At 28.6% G+C, this 22,946-nt stretch overlaps 1 protein-coding gene across 2 annotated transcripts in view; it reads right to left on the bottom strand.

Moving 5' to 3' along the window:
- The window catches only part of LOC129907245 (uncharacterized), a 236,637-nt gene that overhangs the window by 71,898 nt on the left and 141,793 nt on the right, over positions 1–22,946 (bottom strand). For both annotated transcript variants that reach the window (XR_008770988.1, XM_055983358.1), the window contains exons 10-13: positions 10,450–10,550; positions 10,199–10,314; positions 2,338–2,455; positions 1,625–1,716 (exon numbers count right to left, since the gene is read on the bottom strand). Coding sequence is in view for 1 of the 2 variants with exons in the window: in XM_055983358.1 (XP_055839333.1) it covers positions 1,625–1,716; positions 2,338–2,455; positions 10,199–10,314; positions 10,450–10,550 (427 nt within the window). In the remaining variant the exon portion in view is untranslated. The remainder of the gene's footprint in view (positions 1–1,624; positions 1,717–2,337; positions 2,456–10,198; positions 10,315–10,449; positions 10,551–22,946) is intronic.

Raw genomic sequence — 22,946 nt, 5'->3', positions numbered from 1 at the left:
CGGGTTGCTGAATTATTTGCAATCGAAATATTTTTTTTTTCATTCGGAGGCGGATATCTTCGAATCAAAGTCCCGAAAAAAGTTTTGGTTTACTGATACGAGATCACAGTTTACAGACATATGCATTCAGATAAAAAAATTACAATTTTATTTTTTCAAGATTTTCGAAAATTATCCAAGAGGTACCCCTTGTCTAAAAATTCGGAGTTTTCAAAAATGTTCTCCAAATCCATCGAATGGGACATCAAAAGAAAGAACTCTTTAGACTCTATTCATAACTGAAAACCAAAAGTTTGTAGGAGTTCGGGTTGCTGAATTATTTGCAATCGAAATATTTTTTTTTTCATTCGGAGGCAGATATTTTCGGATCAAAGTCCCGGAACAAGTTTTGGTTTACAGAAATGAGATCACAGTGAATAGGCCTATGTATTCAGCTGGAAAAATTACAAATTTATTTTTTTAAGATTATCGAAAATAATCCAAGAGGTACCCCTTGTCTAAAAATTCGGAATTTTCAAAAATTTTCTCCAAATCCATCGAATGGGACATCAAAAGAAAGAACTCTTTAGACTCTATCATAACTGAAAACCAAAAGTTTGTAGGAGTTCGGGTTGCTGAATTATTTGCAATCGAAATATTTTTTTTATTCATTCGGAGGCAGATATTTTCGGAGAAAAGTCCCGAAACAAGTTTTGGTTTGGAGACATGAGATCACAATGAACAGACATATGCATTCAGCTAAAAAAATTATAATTTTATTTTTTAAGATTTTCGAAAATTATCCAAGAGGTACCCCTTGTCTAAAAATTCGGAAATTTCAAAAGAAAGAACTCTTTAGACTCTATCATAACTGAAAACCAAAAGTTTGTAGGAGTTCGGGTTGCTGAATTATTTGCAATCGAAATATTTTTTTTTTCATTCGGAAGCAGATATTTTCGGAGAAAAGTCCCGAAACAAGTTTTGGTTTAAAGAGATGAATTCACAACTAGCAAGCCAACAAAGAACTACAAATAATCTATTTTATTTTTTATTTTCGAAAAAAATTCCTTTTATACAACAACAATGCAATTTGAATGAACCTTAAAAATTAATTTTAAACAAAATCGCAAATCAAATTATGCTACCACTTGATCAAATATTTACCTGTCAAAATTAGTCCCTCAAAAAAAAAAAAAAAAAAACAATGTAAAAAATGTGAAATTTATTTATAATCAAATAAACTAAAATCTAATTAACATTATCATTATAACATCACAACAATATTAACTTCGTTCAGTTTATTATATACTTTTTAACAAAACCCCAAATTTAACAATTCAATTGTGGTTAAATGTCAGTTAAATAATGCATCAAATAACCCCCAATAATACCAATAACCACATATATTTAATTTAAAACAAATAAATTAGATTTTGAAATTTCTAAATTACGTAAATTGTAAATATACTTCATATTCCAATATATCCTATATCCAAACTATGTCAATACATAAATAATTAATCTGTTTATATTGCTTTTAATTTGTATCAAGTGGCAATAACATTGATAATAATCAAAATAACAATTAATTTTAATTTAAAGAAAGAAATTGTCTTTATATACATACGAGTATATTCGTACTTACTTGTTTCTCGTTTTGGTAATCCTGGATAACTGTAATTCGCTGTTGGTTGAATATCGAAATTGGAACTGATATCGTCCTTGCACTGATATTCGCTGTGTTGCAGGCAAATAAAGGACAAACAGGAAAAAAAAAAAAACAAAGAAAATATACTTTCATTAAAATACTTTTCGCAATGAAAATAATGCAGTAAAAAACAAAGGCAAAAAAGGAAAGAAAATAGCGGTAGCTGTTGTTACATTAAGTGGATATATTCTGCTGGCGCCATTAAGATTCCCACTTATTGTCGAATACAATGATTGCTATGGTTCCGTTTGGTCTCGAATCCATTCGAGGAATACAGTGATTTCGATTATTTTTTTTCGCACAAAACCATAATTTCACTTCAGTGGTCATTTTCAGTTAAAAGTTGACTCCTTGATAGTGTTGCCAATAAATTAAAAATTTGTATTCAGATTTTGTACATTCTGATAAAACAAATCAATATTTTCAATCGCAACCGCTTTGTTGAAGAATTTTTTATTGAAATTGAATAAAAAATTCTTGAAATTTATTTCAAGGAAGGATACGAGAAAATTAAAAAACAAACTCAAAAAACTGAGTTGTTTTTTATTTAGCTTTTTTTTTGAAAGAAGCAATTTGGCAACCCTAGCTTATTGTTGTCTACTTAAAATATCAATACACAAAATTAACAATTATATTGAAATTTATCTTACCTAGGATCAGGACACTCATTGCAGACTGGCGGTGGTGGACATGAACTTTCTGGTGGCTTACTACCGAAGACCTTCAGTTCGTTACGTATCATTGGTGTTTCAAGGGCAGGATTTTTCTCTGTGAATTTATGCATCGATTTATTATTAGTAGAGAAGTAAAAAAAAAAAATATTTTAAATATGAATTATGTATAAAAATAAGAAGATTGTTGTTTGCGATTGATTTTTTTTAATTTATTGGAGAATGAGTAACCAGCTTTATAGGTATTATTATTATTTTTCTGTTTTGCAAAAAAAATTTGTGAGGTTATTTTTATAATGAAATCATCGTATTATTTCATTTTGTGTGTGAAATTTTTTCTTGAGAAACTGCTGCTTCAAAAATATGAAGAGGTTTTATTTAAAATAGGAAAAAAACTTTGTTAAAATTACATTAAAATTTGAAAGGAGTATGAAGTAAGTTGAAGAAGATTGAATTTTGTATTTAATTATTATTGGGTGGAAATGGAAATGGATATTATGGCATCAAGTTCGAAAGAATTGAAGTGGAGAGAGTAAATGTTTAACTTGGATTTAATTAAAAACCAGAAAAATTATTCCATAGAACTATGGATAAAGTTATATCAACAGAAGTTTATGAATTTTTATTTTTCCGAAAAAATCCATTCAATTATTGTGATAGAATAATTTAGCTTTATGTAGATTTTTTATGGCAAACGTGAAGCGTTGATAAATTAGAAATTAATCAAACTATTTTCACTTGACTATACGACAAAGCCGAAGAAAGGAGGGTTTTAATCCAGTCAAATAAGGGTTTAACCTCGGAATGAATGCTAATAGAAATTTTGTTTGCTCAATACCTTCGTTTTGGCATTCTATAACAAATCTCAAAAGTCTAGAAAAATCTCATGTCCGCTTGTCGCGATTTCAAGGTCAAATCGCGAAATAGAGATTTTCAAAATTAGCAAAAATAGGTTATGGTATTATATACCTACACATATGATACATGATGATGATAAAAATACCTTGAAATCATATGGGTTATGTTTGTACATACAAGAATCTAAAGTTTTCTCATAATTTTTTTAAAATCTGCATATAATTTAGTTTAACCTGGAAAATTAGGACTTGCGGACATGAGATTTTTTTAGATTTTTGACATAAGTTATAGAATATCCAAACAAATATAGAAATAAAAAAATTAGCCTATTGGCACTAATTCCAAGATTGTACCACGACGTTTTTTAGTGCATATCCTAAAATTTCCCCTTTCTCAAAAAATACCATTTGTTCATAGATTTATTATGTTTTTTTCATTGCATTGTTTTGATTCTTAATGATAATGGATATGAAAACCCTCATGGAAAATTTGGTTCTTCTACCATAACTTTTAAGGGTTTTTCAGTAGTAAGATTGCAACTGTTAGAATAATATGGTTTGACAGATGAAAAACAGATAACTTTTTTCAGAGACGTCAGATTGCCTTAATTTTAGATTTTTTTTTTTTTAAAATCGACTTTTTAGCAAATTTCTTTACATATTCTTATAGGAAATTGAACGCTATACAAAAAAGGCCTTGTACACTTTTTTCGTTTATCTAACCGTTTAATAGATATTTGAGTTCCAAAAATCGAGAAAATTTTTAAAAATTCGTTTTTTGTTCTTAATTTTGTAACAAATTGAAAAATTATAATAATCAAACGCGCAAGACATATTCTTGTAGGAAATTGATTGTTCTACAAAAAAGATTAACTTTTTAAATTAATCTAACCATTCTAAAGATATTCGAGGTAAAAGTTAAAAAAAAATATAAAAACATTTTTTACTTTTAAAAATTTTCCAATTCACTGAAAATTCATTATTTTCAAATAAGCAAGATATATTCTTGTAGGGGCTTCGTTCTACACGTTCTGCTACTCCGAAATACCAAATCAAAAAGAAGAATTTTGATTTTTTTGACCCACCCTAATACCTATCATGTTTTCTAATATTTATTTAAAAACATAGTTGGAAACCATATAACCCCAAAATACTCAATTTTCGTATGAAACATAATTGAAAGAGATGTCAAAATGGTGCTTATATATCAAGATATCCATGAAATAGCGTAACAAGAGGTCTAAAAGTGTGTTGCCGTTTTCGCAGAAATGTAGGTACCAATAGATTTAGTAGCATTTTTTATGTTTAGCAATAAAAACTCTATTTTTTACAAAATGACATTTGAAATTTACTATTCATATTTGTTTTGCAATTTGTAATATCTACTCTACATCAATATTTTTGGACCAAGATTTCACAAGATTTTGAATTTAGTTTTTCTGAAGGAGACCGAAGAAAAATTTCGTATTTGTTTTAGTTAGACATTCTTTTGATTTAAAATATTTACTTGCATTTATTCTACTTTTTTCTTTTCAGGTGACAGTAAAGAATTCAATTTCAATATAACGAACATTTTTTACATTGTTTTAACAATGAAAACACGTTCTATTGAAATCATATTAAAATATGCTATTGGAAATGAAATATGCACCAACATGATGTTTTATTTCATAATTATTTTCATAATACTGATTGACTACTTTTTAAATATCAACCTCATCAACCAATGAGCTAATTTTAATTATATTTTTAATCAGCTTTTAACAGCAACTATAATAAACTACAAACCAAAAAACTTTGATCGGCTTATTAGTTATTAGTATTTTAATCAGCTTTGAATCAGGGGTGGTGTGGTCAAAGTTATTGGACTTTATCGAGTAACAGTATCATAATTGAAATATTATATTATAAATGTTATTTAATTAAGTTTCAAAAATATATTTTTGTTCAGCTAATTGATAATACTTGAACATCATAATTGCGGTAAATATGATTATATTTTCACGTTTTATTTTTTTCAGGATTGTATTAAATGATACACGGAGAAAAAAGAACACCTTAAAACAAGCGGATTCCACTTTAAATAAAGGGGATTTCTACAGGTTTTTTTTTTGCCAAGATGACTTCTGTTTAAATTAAGCGGACTAATCTTCTTAATTTATTGAATGCGCAAATTTTTTAAGAAAACCACTTAATTTAAGCGGACAATAATCTTATTTTTATGTGGAAACATTTTAATTAAAAAAAAAAAAAAAAAAACTGGTAGGCCACTGAGAATCAATCATACAACTGTTGGATCACTAGCCTATCTCACTGTTGGAAATAAGTATAATAAACCGCAACTAAAGCTGACCATAATTCTTAAATTCTTATTTAAGATGAAAATTCACATTTAAAATGAAATGTTCACGTTAAAATTAACAGAATTTAAGCAGATTACATTTTAATCGTATTGTTTTAAGAGGGTGGGATCTAAGGTACGTATGTTCTTATTTTAAGGTGCACTTTTTTGTCAGTTTGGCTTTAGAAATAAACATTCCACGATAGACCAAGTTCATAGAATAACGGATGTAATAGAAAAAGCATTAGAAGAAAAACAAGTATGTTCAGCTATTTTCTTAGATGTTGCTCAAGCCTTTGACAAGGTTTGGCATGAGGGACTTGAGTACAAACTGCAAAGATCTTCCTAGACAGTACTATAAAATATTAAAATCGTACATCTTAGACCGATTGTTTAGAGTAAGGTACGATCAAGAATATTCGGAATTGAAGAAAATAGAAGCCGGTGTACCACAAGGAAGTGTCCTAGGCCCTACCCTGTATTTACTATACACAAGGGATATCCCAGTTGGTAAACACATTATAATGGCTACTTTTGCAGATGATACCGCAATTTTGGTACCCGACAAATGTGTCTCTAAGGCAGCAGTAAAACTACAACATGCCTTCGACACAGTCAGAGATTGGACCGAAAAATGGCGTATCAAACTCAATGAAACAAAATCTTCACATATAAACTTTACAAATAAAAAGATAAACAATATTCCAATATTGCTGTATAATCAAGTACTACACTGAAAAAAGTATTATTCTTAAAAACTATGAATCTCGTTCATAAACCAAAATTCATTCATTTTTAAGAAAAATTCATTAAATTTAAGCACAAATTCTTAAAAAAAAGTTTAGTTTTAAGAAAGATTCATACAATTTAAGAATCAGTTTTCATAAAAATGTTCCTATGGAAAATATTTTTATGAATTTTTTTTAAGAACGAATACGAAAGTTTATGTATAAATACATATTTCTAGATCCAATTGGAAAGAATTTTTTGCTGAATCTTAGAATCTGTACATTAGACTGATTCAAAAAAATTTTTTTTTTCTTTTGTTCACAGCATTGTTGAAAATATTGTTGGAAATGACGACAAAAAAATACTGTAAAAGTTTCAGCCCTTAATGTTAACATTTAGTACCGCCGCATCGCAATTTTCTATTTCCCATACGATTTGTATGGGAAAGATTGTGTATTTGTGTTTAGAATTTTGTATCTTTTTAATGGTTCATCAAAAAGGCTAGATTTAATCATTTTCTTGTATAAAATTGAACGCTCTACAAGATTGCATTTATGAAATTAAAAAAAAACGGACGCGAAAAATTAATTAAAATAATTTTTAGTTGAAAAAATGAATAATTCGAATTTATTGAAAAAATCAAATATGATAGTTTTAGGGGTTTGTGAGTTATATAAAAGGGTCTGTGAAACCAAAACACAACATAGAATACAAATATTCGAAAATTTTGCCAAATTTTTTGAAAAACATAATAATTAAAAATGAGAAAAAATTACTTTTTATATTTTAAAGTTGAATAACTTCGAAACGCGGGGGTAAATCAAAAAAATTAATAAGAGCTTTTTTGTAGAGCGGACAATTTTATAAAAGAAAATGATTTTGTCAAGCCTTTTGGATGAACCATTAAAAAGATACAAAATTCTAAACACAAATACACAATCTTTCCCATACAAATCGTATGGGAAATAGAAAATTGCGATGTGGCGGTACTAAATGTTAACATTAAGGGCTGAAACTTTTACAGTATTTTTTTTTCGTCATTTCCAACAATATTTTCAACAATGCTTTGAACAAAAAAAAAATAATTTTTTTTTGAATCAGTCTACTGTACATACCTTTATAAACGAAATTCACTATTATTTTGCATTCATTTGTATTATGAGCTAAAATAATTTTTATAATTGACTTTTTTTTTCCCTTCTAAAATTGAAAAAATCTATTTTCAAAATTACATTTGTAAGAAATTCATAAATTGAGTTTTAAAGTATTTTTTCTTAAAATGAATGTATTTTTTTATTAATCGAAAAATAACCAATATTTTACCGTTATCCTGTATTCAGTATTAAGAACTTATTCTTAAAATTTAAGAATCTGTTCATGCTTTTTATGTTCGAAATTCATATTTTTCCAAAATTTAAGAATTAATTCATAAAAGTATACATATAAACGAGTAGGCACGTGAGTAATCTTCAATTTTAGACAATGTTATTTTCGCAAAAAAGCGAAATATAATAGAACCGGCAAAGGGCACTTAATACTGCACCGTTAAAACCATCTAAATTAAATGAAAAAATAAATTTATAGTGATATTTATAGTGAAAGTGACCAATAAAACATTTTTATAACATTTCTTTTATTTTTAAAAACTGTTTCATTTCTTTGTTTTAGATTTTGGGTTGTTTTCTTTTGCTGTTTGTTTGATTGGAATACAATTTTTTTTCAGGAACAAATTAAATGCTTGGAATGGTAATGTATATTTTATGCATCTATATAAATAAATGCACAAATTTTAATATAAAGTGTGTTACATTTTATGAAAACAATCATAAAACTTTAAGAAAAATTCATAGTTTTTATGATTTTTTTCATAAAATTTAAGCAACATTTCATTCAAATTTTTACGGAATTTATGAAAAAAATCATAAAATTTAAGAAATAATCTTAAAATGTAAGAAACTTTTCTTAAACTTTGTTCTTAAATTGTATGAATTTTTCTTAAAATCTAAGAAACTTTTCTTAAACATGTTCAAAAATTTTCGAATTCGTGTATGAAATGAATTCATAAAATTTAAGAACTTATTCTTAATTTTTAAGAAAGATTCATTCCCTTATGAATTTGTACTTAAAAAGATTCTTAAATTTAATGAATTTTTACATTGGCTCATTTGCCATGAATTTTTACATTAATTTAATGTACAAATTCATTAATTTTATGTACCTTTTTGGTTCAGTGTAAGGCCTGTTTGGACCTATGGTATCCAATTATGGGGCTGCACTAAGAAAACAAATACCGAAATCATCCAAAAATTTCAAAACAAAGTCCTTCGTGGAAAAGTAAATGCACCTTAGTAAATGAGAAATAGCGATCTACATCGTGACTTACAAATAGAAACGGTTACAGAAGTTGTTAAAAAATACGCTGTATCGCATAATCAGAGACTGCAAAGTAATACCAATTCTGAAATGGTGTCCGTCTTGAATACAAGAAACCATGTTCGGAGATTTAGAAGAACCAAGCCTCATGAGCTTATGGTCTAAAAAAACATGGGAAAGTATTAAAAGTTTAAACTTCCCCCAAAGTGATTTTACAAAGTTAAGAAAGAAAAATCTGATGTCGATCTCTCAAGATTGGCCCTGATAAAGAGGTGGTTTTAGTGGTTAAGAGTCCCACACTACATATGTCGAATACTGCCAAGTGTCTTTTGAAGATTTCTTCCCGTCACAAAAAAAAACTTTTTTGTCTCCGTGTAGGTTCCTGATTATTGGAATGGGCATTAGGCTGTGTCAAAATGCTAAAGTATGGAATTTTCAAATGTAATAGCTTTTAAAAGTTGCATTACTTATCAAAAATAAATCCTGCGTTTACAATTTTGATTTTAATTAATATCTTTAGCTCGCTCAAAATATAGGAAGAAATTGAAGAAATTTGAATTTTTAGAGATTTTTTATATATATGTTTTTTTTTAATTGCGCCGTTTGAATACAAAAACAAATATATTAAATATATATCTTTATAAGAAAAACTTTTAAGCTTATATTTGTTTGAATTGAACACTTAGTAAAGAAGCTGCGAAATAATATGCGAGGAAAAAAAATCATTTTTTCATATAAAATCGTTTTTTTTCCTTACAACTTCAACCGATTTGAGCGAGCCAAAGACGAACGATATTATGATTTTTTTTTACATATTATTAAACCTTAGACCCTAATAAAACTTTTGAACACTATTACATTGCAAAATTAGGGTACTTTTTTTCGGCCATACAAAAGTGACACACCCTAATGGGCATCCTTATATAGATTTGAGCCTATTATTAAACACCCCTTCTACATCTAAGAAGGTAGCTTGGGTGTATTTTAAATTCTTTTTGTTACTCGTACATCGTTCAATCGGTATATTTTATTTTCTCTCATTAATTAATTCAAATTTAGTCCAAGAAGCGCTAGATCAATTAGCTCATACATTCGATGATCCTTTTACTACTTTATCAATAGAGTTACTCAAAAGAAAGATATACTGCACTTTGGTTGCGTATGAAATTTAGGGCTGAAAGCATTTAGGAGCTATTTTTTTTTACCTTTCTGACTATCGTTATTCAGGTATAATATCCAAGAACCAGATTTTTGATACATTTTATAACACTTTTTAATTAAGCCCCTCAATTAGAATTTGACTTACAAGGATATCTGAATATATTGTAGAATTTGCTTATATCAGAAATAATGGACATTTTTTTTTCCATCGAAATGTTATTATGAAAATCGAAAAGTCTGAACTCACAGAGTTTAAAAACAAAAGCAACTTAACTGAATTATCATGCAACAGGAATTACCAAACTGACCTGTACACGAACTCCATACAAAAATATTTTCAATAAAAAAATCACAAAAAAAATTCATTTTCAATACTCACTAATTATTTCGAACGATGCCATAGTTGTGTTGAGTTCATTTTTGGCCACACAGAAATACTGTCCAAAGTCCATGAAGTTCAGATTGTTAATTGTTAAACGCATAGTTGTTTTATATCTTTGAATAAAATGAAGAAACAAAAAAATATGTACAAAAAAAAAAAAAAAAAAAATTGAAAAAAAAAAACATATTGAAATGTTGGTTTCAATATTGGAATTCTCATATCGCATGAATAAAATAGTTGGCTCTTACCCATCAGGATATGTTTCGATTCGATACTTTTCACCAGGATCAAGCAGTTTACCATCGGATACACGTTCCCAATATCGGATTGCTTCGGGGAAGGCTTCAACCTTTTATAATCAAAAATGCAAAAAAAAAAAAAATGTATTTTTATTTTTCTGTCTGTTTTTACTTTTACTTTTTTATTTTATCATTTTTTTTTTTTTTTTTTTTTTGAGAAAACTAAAAGGAAAAGTTTTAAACACATGCTGTTCCCCGGTTATGGGTTGTCAGTTTGTAGTAGATAGGTATACATATTCTGGGTAAATAAACATCCCCAAGCCGATAGGCGATAATACAGAAAACTGAAGGTTTGTGTTGGGTTTTTTTTTTTTCGTTTTTTACAATTTTATTTTTGGCTTATTCACGGGAAAGTCAAAACGAGTGCATTGTGAAATATTAATTGTGCTGCTCTCGACGAGTACCCTACCAACCTACGTTACGTTCAACTTTCATACTTTTTGGCATGTTGAATATTTTATTTAGCGAAGGATGCCTGTGGAAATATTTAAATTGATTTATTTGTTAGCTCTATTTGTGTGACATGAAATTGATCTCAAGAGGGCATTTTTTTTTTTTCTGACAGAGTTAAAGTGACGAAAATGTCAAATTATTTTGTCCTTTTATTGATAAAAAATATCCTGGGGGGATATGCCAAAAGCCAAGAGATTTTTTTTTTTTTATAGAAAAAATTAAATGAAAAAGCATTGTCATAACTTTTATTTAGTTTTTGAGGCAATTTATTGTGTGTGTGTGTAAATGGGAAATGTTTTTTTTTTCGGTGGGAATTTAAATATTTTTTAAAAAATTCCTTGGAAAAATGTGATTTGTTTTTAAGTTATTTTTATATTAATATCATGGTGCTTGTCTTTTCAATTGAAATTTTGATTTTGAACACTAATTACCTTGATCAATTAAAATTGATATCATTAATATGTGGTCATTTTCATAGTGTAATTAAGTCAACGATTTTGTAGAATTTAATTAAATAATTAAGTGGAAATTAAACAGAGTTTAGCATGAAAAATTTAATGAACAATAAATTAAAGGGTTTTTTTCAGGAAATTTACAAATAAGTCATTAATTTGATAACCACCTCGGTATCAACACTTTCTTTTTTTTTTAAAGGGAGAATTCATCTTTGATGTGCAAAACGTTTACAACTTAAAATCGCTTTTGAATCGAACTTTAGAAATTTTCTTAGAAAAAAAAAAAACTCTTCTACATCTTATTGTTATTCAAAGAATAATAAATTTACTGCGATAAAATTTAAATTTGTTTTTTAAAGTTTTTTTTTTTTAATAAATAAAGATTTTTGCAATTTCACAAACTCCTACACTGAGGGAAAAAATAAATTGAAGTTGAAACGTCGTTGTTTCAAAGATGAACTACTTTGATTTATGTGACTTTATGATACGAAACCACCAAAAATTAACCTTTTTTCCAGGTTGATTTTAAAATGTCCATCTTCAACGCAAAATCATTCCGAATAATAGTTATAGTTTTATGGTTATAGTTTTATGGTGGCTTTTCCCTCAGTGTAATAGGTACTGTTAAAGTTAACTCTCATAAGAATCCTTTGTGATTGTACGACATGAAATAGCTAGGACTCAACACATTTTCAAGTTTTAAAATCGCTCTCTCGAAAAATTTTAAAATTTTGACTTCGGCATTAATGATTTCGATTTTTTTTTTCTCTAAAGACAATCCTTGGAACATTAAAACTGAAAACTGTAAGTGATTTTGTTGAGATAAAGTGATTGATTGACTTTTAAAAATCTCAGCATTTTGAAAATTTTGGTGGCTGTTCATATTCTTGAACAGTATTCAAGCGATTGAAATTATACTTCTCACCAACAGAAAATCACTTACAAAAAACTTTTTTCATACTCGTGTGAGTGCCTTTTAAAGTTAAGTAGGTCAACAGCATAATAATTCGTTGTAGAAAATACATCATTTTGACATTTTCCCAAAAGGAAGACTGATACAAACGATGATAAAGAATTAAAAAAAAGAGTACCACATTCTGTGAGAACGAAAAGATCCCTCAAGATAGGAAAACAAAATTAAATAAAATGCGCCACTACAAGGGTTCGGACTTCAGTTTCAAAATTTCGAAGCAAATTTGAAAAAAAGTGAAGTAGATCCCAAATTTCGGAAGTAGATTTCAAAATTAAACTTTCAAAACATTCATTTACAAAAATTTATTCTAAAAAAATTATTTTTCAACAAAATTATTTTTCTTTACTTTTTTTATTATGATCTTTTCCAAAAAACCTTTCTCATCATTAACCTCCATTCATCATTTGAGATTTCAGTTGAGCTTTATTTCTCAATGCCTCGACCAGATTTAAAATTGAAGTTAAATCCCTTTCTCTAAATTTATTATTTGAAAAATATTTTTCAATCAAGAAATAGAAGTAGATCCTGAAAAAGAGAAGTAGGGAAGTAGATTTTATTTTTTTCCCAAAATCGAAGTTAATCTACTTGGATCGAAGTAAAGTCCGAACCCTGGCCACTACTCATATGTTAAAACTTGCTTGGAATATTAGAGCTTTTTAAAATTCCTTGAAGAATTTTTTTTTAAGAAATTTAAAAATAAGTAACTTAAGAATTAATATAAAATTTGGTTTAAAATTACAAAAAGCATCCCTTTTAATTGTTTTGACATTCAAAAGATGTTATTTTCGTGTATAAAAGCAAATAGTTTTTACTTGCTCAATAGGGCAAGTATTGGTTTCGTGTCGAAAAAAAAATTTGAGGTTTTAATCAAAACCAACATTACGATTATGGAGAATTCCAAAAAAGTGGGTCTCGCAATTCCGTCCGTGCGTCTGTGCGTCTGTACGTCCATCTGTACACATTTCCACAGCCTAAAGGGTTGGATGGATTTTCTTCAAATTTGGTGCAGATTTTTATGGAATTCTGAAAGTTGGTTTTTTTTGTTTTTTTTTTAAATCTCGCTTAGAAAGTGTACCTCCCATACAAATTTTTCAATCTAACCAAATAACTCGAAAACGGCTCTAACGATTTTGATAAAACTTTGCAGACATAATATTCAAAGCTATTGCAATAAAACTGCATTTTTATTTTTTCCAAAAAAAGTCAAATAAAATTTTTTTTTTCAAATGTCGGCTCTTCCCCAACCTCAACAAAATTTCTTAAAAAGTTGTATAGAGGCAGCTCGCAAAATCTACAAGTAAACTAACATAAAAGTGTTTTGAACTGCAAGAGCAAGTACGTGCGTCCGTCCCCAGTAGTGCATTTTATTTTTTATACTTTTCAAAAAAAAAAAAAAAATCGTATGTCATTAAAAAGAAAATATTAATCGATATATCGTCGCTGTAGTTCTAATACCTCCTAAAGCCTAGTACGCTGCTGAAGCGAAACGAAAAATTTTGAAGTCTCCAAAGTCAACAGCGAATATGTTAACAACAAAATACCATCGGGTATTATAGCAAAACAAAAATTATGAAAATATAAATAAAAAAATTCAAGAAAAAACATCAAAAAATAAGTTTAAAAGCAAAAGCAAAAACAAAACAAATTTAATTTCGTTCAAGATTTCGTTAACGAAATTTTGTATGGAAAATTTCGTTTTTCCATACAAAATTTCGTAAACGAAATCCTAAACGAATAATTTCGTTTTGGTTTTCGTTTTTCAGTACGCAGCTCTAGCGAAAAATTGGAGAGTTTTTACTCATTTGTCACTTACTTTTTACAGTTCTGTGCATTTTTCTTGATTCCAAGAGCAGTGTTGACGGTTTTTTCACTTCTAATTCATTTATTTCTTGCTTTAAAAATTATTTTCTGTTGATTTTTCTTGATTTTAAATTAATTTTTAATTTTTTTAATTTAACTTTGACAAAATACTCGATGATATTGGAGAATTGAAAATTTTTCGTTTCGCATCAGCAGCGTACTAGGCTTAACCACGAAAAAGTTAAAATAAGGCTGATGATGCAATTACATAATATTGTTGAAAAAAAAACGGATGTAATAGAAAAGACCCTGTTTGCCTAAAATCGATATTTTCAGAGCTTTGCTTAATCAAAACCATTTGAAAAGTCTAGTGGAAAAACGGCACATGTCCACTTTTTGTCAAAAATAAACTAATGATGAGGTCTTTTAGTATTTACTGAATACTCTATCTGATGGCATCCTAACTTTTATAAAAACAAATTTAAGTCTTACTGAAAAAATGAAATGAAAATTGTGAGCTTTTGGTACTAAGTTGTATGGAGAACAAATTTTTTTAAATGCGTTTTTCTCGAAATGGGTTAGAATGGACTTGTGCTGTTTTTCCCCTGGACAATTCATTTGTATTGATCCTCATACATTTCATACTTGGTTTTTTGCCTCTCCTAAAAAATCGACCGACGCACGGTTGTCCAAAATGACTTATCTCGTTGCAAAAATCATAACTTTTGAACGGATTGAGTTAGCGGTACAATTTTTTTTTTTATTTGAAGGACATTTCTAGGGCTGTTATACCAATGAATTTCAATAAAATTATTTCACAGGGTGTTTCGGAATCATCGGCCAAAAACAGATTTTCTTTAAAAAAAAAGTTTAAATTAAAATTGGTATGCCATTTTGTAGAAATCACTAATCCACATTTAAAAACAAAATTTCAAAAAAATACAACGTCCCGTTTTCGAAAATTTTATTTTTCAAAAAAAAATTTCAAAATTTTTTTAAAAATCCAAAAATTATTTTTTTTGAAATTTTATTTTTGGCTTATATTTGAGTTATATAAGTGCTTCTTCACAAAAAGTTTCGTTGAAATCGAATAAGCCGTTTTGGAGAATATCGGATTTGAAAAAAAAAACGGTTTTATGGCAGGTACCGTAAAAAATCCATTCGGTTCCATTCATTAAGCCGAATAGGGTATGTGTACCAATCAATTGTTGATTCAAAATAAAAATATTTAGCTGCGCATGCTTGCGCACTGCCGAGATTTTGTACTTTGAAAAAAAATGAAGGCAGAAGGAACAGATTTTCTTTAAAAAAAATGTTTAAATTAAAATTGGTATGCCATTTTGTAGAAATCACTAATCCACATCTAAAAACAAAATTTCAAAAAAATACAATGTCCCGTTTTCGAAAATTTTATTTTTCAAAAAAAAATTTCAAAATTTTTTTAAAAATCCAAAAATTATTTTTTTTGAAATTTTATTTTTGGCTTATATTTGAGTTATATAAGTGCTTCTTCAAAAAAAGTTTCGTTGAAATCGAATAAGCCGTTTCGGAGAATATCGGATTTAAAAAAAACCGTTCTATGGCAGGTACCGTTAATAATGATTTTCCAAAAAAATTTTTTTCATTAGAAGATAGACCTTGTTTTCAAACTTACATTTGAATTTTTTAAACAAAATCGTTGGAGCCGTTTTTGAGCAATTACAGCTTTACTGAAATTGGTGTATGACAAGTACCGTTATTTTTGGCCCAAAAAAATTAATTCCAAAAACACCTCTGGAGGGTCTCCAAAAAATGCTACATACCAAATTTGAAGTCAATCGGTCCATCCGTTTAGGATGTAGATCCTTATACAGACAGAAAGACAGACGGACTTCCGGGACCAACTTTTTTGGCATTCTTTATAATCGTAATATCATGGAAAAGTGTAATCTGAACTTTTTTTAGATGTGAATTAGTGATTTCTACAAAATGGCATACCAATTTTAATTTAAATATTTTTTTTTTAAGAAAATCGGTTTTCGGCCGATGATTCCTAAACACCCTGTAAAACAATTTTCTTGAAATTCATTGGTGTAACAGCCCTGGAAATTTCCTTCAAATTAAAAAAAAAAACTGTACCGCTACCTCAATCCGTTCAAAAGTTATGATTTTTGCAACGAGATAAGTCATTTTGGACAACAGTGCGACGTTCATGGGTATACAAAGTTTCAAAAAAAAAAAATATTTAACTTATTTTTTGTTAAAAAATGATATTTTTTTTAAATTTTCATTATATTGTTAACATTAAAGTTAGTTAAATCTTTTTATACAAAAATGTTCATTAAAATCGTCGAGTCACTTGGGAGAAAGTCAGACATCAACTCCAACAACGGTCCATATTTTTGTTATTTCAAAAGTACGAGCTGTATTTTTTTAATTAAAATCGTAAAATCCATTTTTGAGAAAAACTAACCTTTACCAATTTTTGTCATATGGCAAGTTAAGTTAATTTTGGTTCCAAAAAAATAAAATTATTTTCTCTCTAAGAAATCTACGAAAACACTTATTTACAAAGTTGTAACCACATCGTTTTTGTGGTTTATTTATGGACAAACACACACATACAGACAGAATTTCGGCACAAAATTGTTTTGCATTCTACATTATCGTTATAAAATACCTCATTGTTATCTTGAGTTCAATTTCTTTTTACGAATCCTAAACTAGCCCTATAGGTCGTACCTCTCTCTATCGAAAGTTAAAATTTGACTGTGGACAAATTTAAGGCTGATTTGATTGACTTTGACATCAAGCTAGACATGTCTCAATTTTATTTGACAAATTCTTTCAAGTTCCACAAGGTTTTTTTTTAAATATAAAAGAGTTGAAGGAAAAACTTGATTTGGACATTTTTGAAAAGGTTTCAATAAGTTTCCTTATTTTGATATTGATATTATTCTTTTGGGTGTGCTATCATTTTTAGACGATTTAGCTTCTAAGTAAACTGTCTAAGTAAATTGTTGCATTTGGAGAAGGAAGGGAAAACGTGAAACCTGAAATAAGGAATAAGAGAGTAGTGTGTTTTTGAGAGTTCTGGATCCTCCCAACCTCCCAAGCTCTAGTACAAAAATTTGTATGGGAAGTGTAGGTAATCTAGTACATTTAAGGGTGACTATTACTAAATTTTGGGAGGTATTTTTTATGATTTTTTTTTTTTAAGCGGCTGTGTATAGCATCTAAAACCAGAAGAAGATGAGGGAGAATGACAAAAAAGTCTATATTTAGAAATTTATGAGGGAGTTTCATACTTCCAATTAGACAATACCTTTACATTGATTGAAAAAGAAGGCTAGTTATATATGCACACACACACACACACACACTCACAATCCATGAAGTAAAATCTACTACTTTTTTATATTTTTATTTGTGCGTTGGAGTTTGGAGATGAATCCATATGCTATCGAGTACATCATTTTAATATCATTATCTACTAAATTTTAGGCGGTATTTTGTGTGTGTTTTTTAGAATTCTTGATGGCGATTGATAAACCTGTATTTGTTCAATTTTGTTTTTAGACCTGTATTTGTGTGTATGTAGTATCTGTTTCAGAAGAGGAAGAAGGAAAAAGAACAAAATTTTAAGAACGTCAGGAGGGAGTTTGATAATTCCAATTAGACAATACATTGTTGATTTTAAAAAGTAGATTACATAGGGACACATACACCTGCATTTGTTTTAGTGGTGGAGGTGCTTCTCATCAATAGTCTCATTGTAAAGAAATTGTGAACATACAATTCGACATGAACGATCATGCTCGTTTTATGTAAAATATCCAAGTTCAATATTAGCGTTGCATGTTGTAACATGAAATAAGGAAAATCAGAAAGGGATCATCTGTACCTAATAGATATCTAAACATTTGATGTGGTGGTGGAAGTGTTGATATTATGTATGGGATGCGCGATCAGTGTATTACGGTCTTACATTTTAGTGTTATTGTTAACACTATTGTTGTTTCACTCATACAGGTTTTTTTTTTTTTTTTGTATGTAAATAAAGAAGCATAAGAATGAAAGATAATAATAATATAAGCGTTTTATAGATTATATGTTTTAGACAAGTGGTGGGGGTAAATGTATAAGAACTTGGTTTAATTTTCCAAATGATCATTAGTTTTCAAGTAAGCCGGTGAAGAAGGGTTTGCCTGAATCAAGTATATTTTATCGAAGCGGTGTATTCAACTATAATTAAATTCAAAATGTACAGTTGTGATAAATGTCAAAAAACATTTACTAGACGAGATAACTATGTGCGTCATATGAAAATAAATCATGAGAATAAACTTTCGGTGCTGTGTGATGTTTGTGGTATGATCTTCGACAACACTAGAAATTACCAATATCATATGAAAAAATATCACCAAATGATAGTTCCATATAATATGATGTCAAACAAAAGAAAAAGTTCTGATTCTGATATCCAAGTTAAACGAATTAAAATTGAGAATGATCTGAACAATGAATTAAAGCACTGCACTTATTGTAGAATGGATATCAAGAAATCTATGTTCCAAGGACATCTTAACAGTAATTTGCATAAAAGTAATGCTTCTAATAAGCATTTAGACAACGTTGAAGTGATCTGCACTGCATTTAAGAGCCGTATCAAAAGTTATAGAATTCGAGATTGTGATCGTCATATCGACTATAAAGACTTTATGAAAAAGCAAGAGTGTACAATTTTGGGACTTATAACAGAAGTTCTACAGGCGCAAAATGTTTTAAAAGTTAATTTCGAAATGTTTGGACTTTATGTTAAGGATAACAGCGATGAAACAGTTACCGATACTAAGTCATTTAATACAAAAAATGAAGTAATAAACCAGTCAACGGATTTAAGGAAGAGTTATCGAAAGTTTACTGAAGACATCACATCAAAAAGCGAAGAATTCCAAGAACGTGATAGTGGGTGGGCATTGCAGGAAGTGTTATACCTCGAAATAAATATCAATAAATACAATCCTATGCGTGGAGCATCTTACATTGAATTACCAAGGAACATTCAATTGAAACATGCCATCATAAATGTGAAGAACAACGATGATGCATGCTTTGCTTGGGCGATTGTATCTGCTTTATATCCTTGTCAAGACAACGCAGATCGAGTTTCATCATATCCTCATTACAGTAAAGTGCTGAATTTAAACGGTGTGGAGTTTCCAATGAGTATGAAAAATATTTCAAAATTTGAGAAATTAAATAACCTAAGTATTAATGTGTATGGTCTAGAAAATAATACCCTTGTTGGACCTCTATTTTATACTTGTGACAAAAGAGAAAAACATGTTAACTTATTATATTTAGAAAATGGGGAAAACGGACATTATTGTTGGATTAAAAATTTAAATAGGTTAGTTAGTAGTCAAATTTCTAAACGTAACGGTGCATTGTGGTTATGTGATGGATGCTTAATGTATTTTTGGAGTGAAGATCGTCTAAATGAACATCTGAAACATGATTGTAATAAAGTACATACCATATTACCAACTGAAATTGATAATTGTTTAAAATTTAAAAGCTTCAATAAAAAAATGCGAGTTCCTTTTGTAATATATGCTGATTTTGAAGCAGCCTTAAAGCCTTTTGATACATGTTTACCAAACCCTCTAAAATCATTTTCAAACAATATTCAAATGCATGAACCTTTTAGCTTTGCATATTATATTAAATGCAATTATGATGATTCTTTAAGTAAATTTGTTTTATACCGAGGTGATGAATGTACCGAAAACTTTATGAATAATTTAAAAGAAGATGCGCAGCGTATCAGTTCAATATTAGAAAAAGAAATCCCAATGAAAACTCTAACTAAGGAACAAGATACTGATTTTATAAATGCTAAAAAATGTTTTATATGTGGTGATAACCTCAATGAAAATCGTGTAAGAGATCATGATCATTTAACTGGACAATTTCGAGGTGCAGCTCATTCGGAATGCAATTTAAAATATCAAATACCTGATTTTATTCCTGTTATTTTACATAACTTGAGTGGTTATGATTCTCACTTTATTGTTAAAGAATTTGGTGATAGTGATGAAAAAATCGATGTTATACCCACAAACAAAGAACGATATATTTCATTTACAAAATACATCAAAACAGGCATTAACAATAGTAGTATTCAACTACGATTCATAGATTCGTTGAGATTTATGGCGTCAAGTATTGACAAATTGTCAAAGAACCTTAATCGAAATCAATTCATTGAAACTAAAAAAGCTTTTCAGAAAGATGAAGAATTTAATTTGGTCATGAAAAAAGGAGTTTTCCCATATGAATATGTTTCATCAGCTGAAAAATTGAAAGATACAAAACTACCTCCCAAGTCTGCTTTTTATAGCACTTTAAATTCCTCAAACATAACAGACGAAGATTATTTACATGCTCAGATAGTATGGAACACATTTAATATGAAAACATTAGGAGAATACAGTGATGTCTATTTAAAAACAGATGTGATGCTCTTAGCTGATATTTTTGAAAATTTCCGCAATGTGTGTATTAAAACATATGATCTTGATCCTTGTCAGTATTATACAGCACCGGGGTTAAGTTGGGATGCAATGCTAAAAAGTACCAAAGTTGAATTAGAGCTCTTTACAGACATAGATATGATTCATTTTATACAAAAAGGTATTAGAGGAGGATTAAGTCAATGCACCGGTAGATATGCAAAAGCAAACAATAAATATATGTCCAACTTTGATGAATCAAAGAAATCAACATTTTTAGGGTATTTCGACGTTAATAACTTGTATGGATGGGCAATGAGTCAATATCTTCCAATAAATAATTTTCGTTGGCTTAGTGATGAAGAATTAAAATGTTTGAATATAGAATCAATAGCCGATAATTCTAATAAAGGTTACATTTTATGTGTCGATTTAGATTATCCTGATTATTTACATGATCTACATAATGACTTACCATTTTGCCCTGAAAACTTGAAACCCCCATATAAAAACTCGAAGAATTCAAAACTAATTGCAAATGAGTTTGATAAAACAAGATATGTAATTCATTATCGAAATTTAAAGCAATGTCTTGCAAATGGTCTCATATTGAAAAAAGTCCATAAGGTGCTGGAATTCAACCAGAGTGCTTGGCTAAAATCGTATATTGATCTCAATACACAATTAAGGACCTTATCAACTAATGATTTCGAAAAAGATTTTTATAAACTGATGAACAACAGTGTTTTTGGAAAAACAATGGAGAATGTTGATAAGGGAGTAGATGTAAAGCTTATTACAAAATGGGATAGTGTTGGAAAACGTCTCGGAGCTAATTCTTTGATTAGTAAACCTAATTTTCATAGCCGGTCAATAATACATGAAGACTTAGTAGTAATTCAAATGAACCGATTAAAGGTTAAATATGACAAGCCTATTTATGTTGGGTTTTCTGTTCTGGATTTATCTAAAACATTAATGTATGATTTCCATTATAATTTTATGAAAGTGAAATATGGGGACAAGTTAAACCTTTTATATACGGACACAGATTCATTCATTTATGAATTTGAAACAAGGGATTTCTATGATGATATAAATAAAAATATAGACTATTTTGATACTAGCGATTACCCAGAGGTAAATCAATACAACATTCCAAGAGTGAACAAGAAAGTTTTAGGGAAGTTTAAAGATGAGTGTTCAGGAAAACTATTACTAGAATTTGTAGGTACTAAATCCAAGTCATATTGCATTGTAACTGAAGACGATATAGTAAAAAAAATAAAAGGAATCAAAAAGAATATTGTTGCTAACGAAGTTACTTTAAATGATTTTAGAGAATGTATAAATAACCCATCTACATCCTTATTGAAAACTATGCATTGTTTTAGAAGTAATAAGCATTTTATATACACGCAATTAATAAATAAAATCACTCTCACTTCTGATGACGATAAAAGATTTGTTATTCCAAATTCATATAAAACCTTAGCGTGGGGTAACAAGCGAGTAGAAGAATATTATTTTACGTAGACTTAAGATATAAAATAATTGTTTATGTTATACGAAATATTTTTATGTTAACCTATATGATAAGACGATAATATCAAAAATAAGGAAGTTGTTATTTTAAATAGAAATAAGATTTCTCAGTTTTGTATTTAATTTTAGTTTTATACTTGAAACATTATAAGCAATAAAATCAATAAAAAAAAAAAAAAAATCTTGTATTTTTTATTCATTCTTGGATTATTTCGCTTATATTCAACTTTTGGTATGAGGAAACGGATATCCTCAAGGATCCATTTTTTTTTTTTTTTTTTTTTTTTTTTTTACTGCAACCCAAAAACAACGTCGACGTTTATAGCCCAAAACGATGTTCATAACTATTAAACCTCTTTAAACTGCTTTTGAACCGCTTTAAACTGCTTTTGAACCGCTTTAAACTGCTTTTGAACCGCTTTAAACTGCTTTTAAACCGCTTCTAAAACGGCTTTTAAACCACTTTAAACCGCTTTTGAACCGCTTTTAAACCGCTTTTATACCGCTTTAAACCGCTTTAAACTGCTTTTATACCGCTTTAAACCGCTTTTAAACCGCTTTAAACCGCTTTTATACCGCTTTTATACCGCTTTAAACCGCTTTTAAACCGCTTTAAACCGCTTTTAAACCGCTTTTAAACTGCTTTAAACCGCTTTTAAACCGCTTTTATACCGCTTTAAACTGCTTTTGAACCGCTTTAAACTGCTTTTGAACCGCTTTAAA

Source organism: Episyrphus balteatus, chromosome 1 (genome assembly GCF_945859705.1).
Source record: "Episyrphus balteatus chromosome 1, idEpiBalt1.1, whole genome shotgun sequence".
NCBI classification, from domain to species: Eukaryota; Metazoa; Arthropoda; class Insecta; order Diptera; family Syrphidae; genus Episyrphus; species Episyrphus balteatus.
This window is presented reverse-complemented; position numbering and strand designations above follow the sequence as displayed.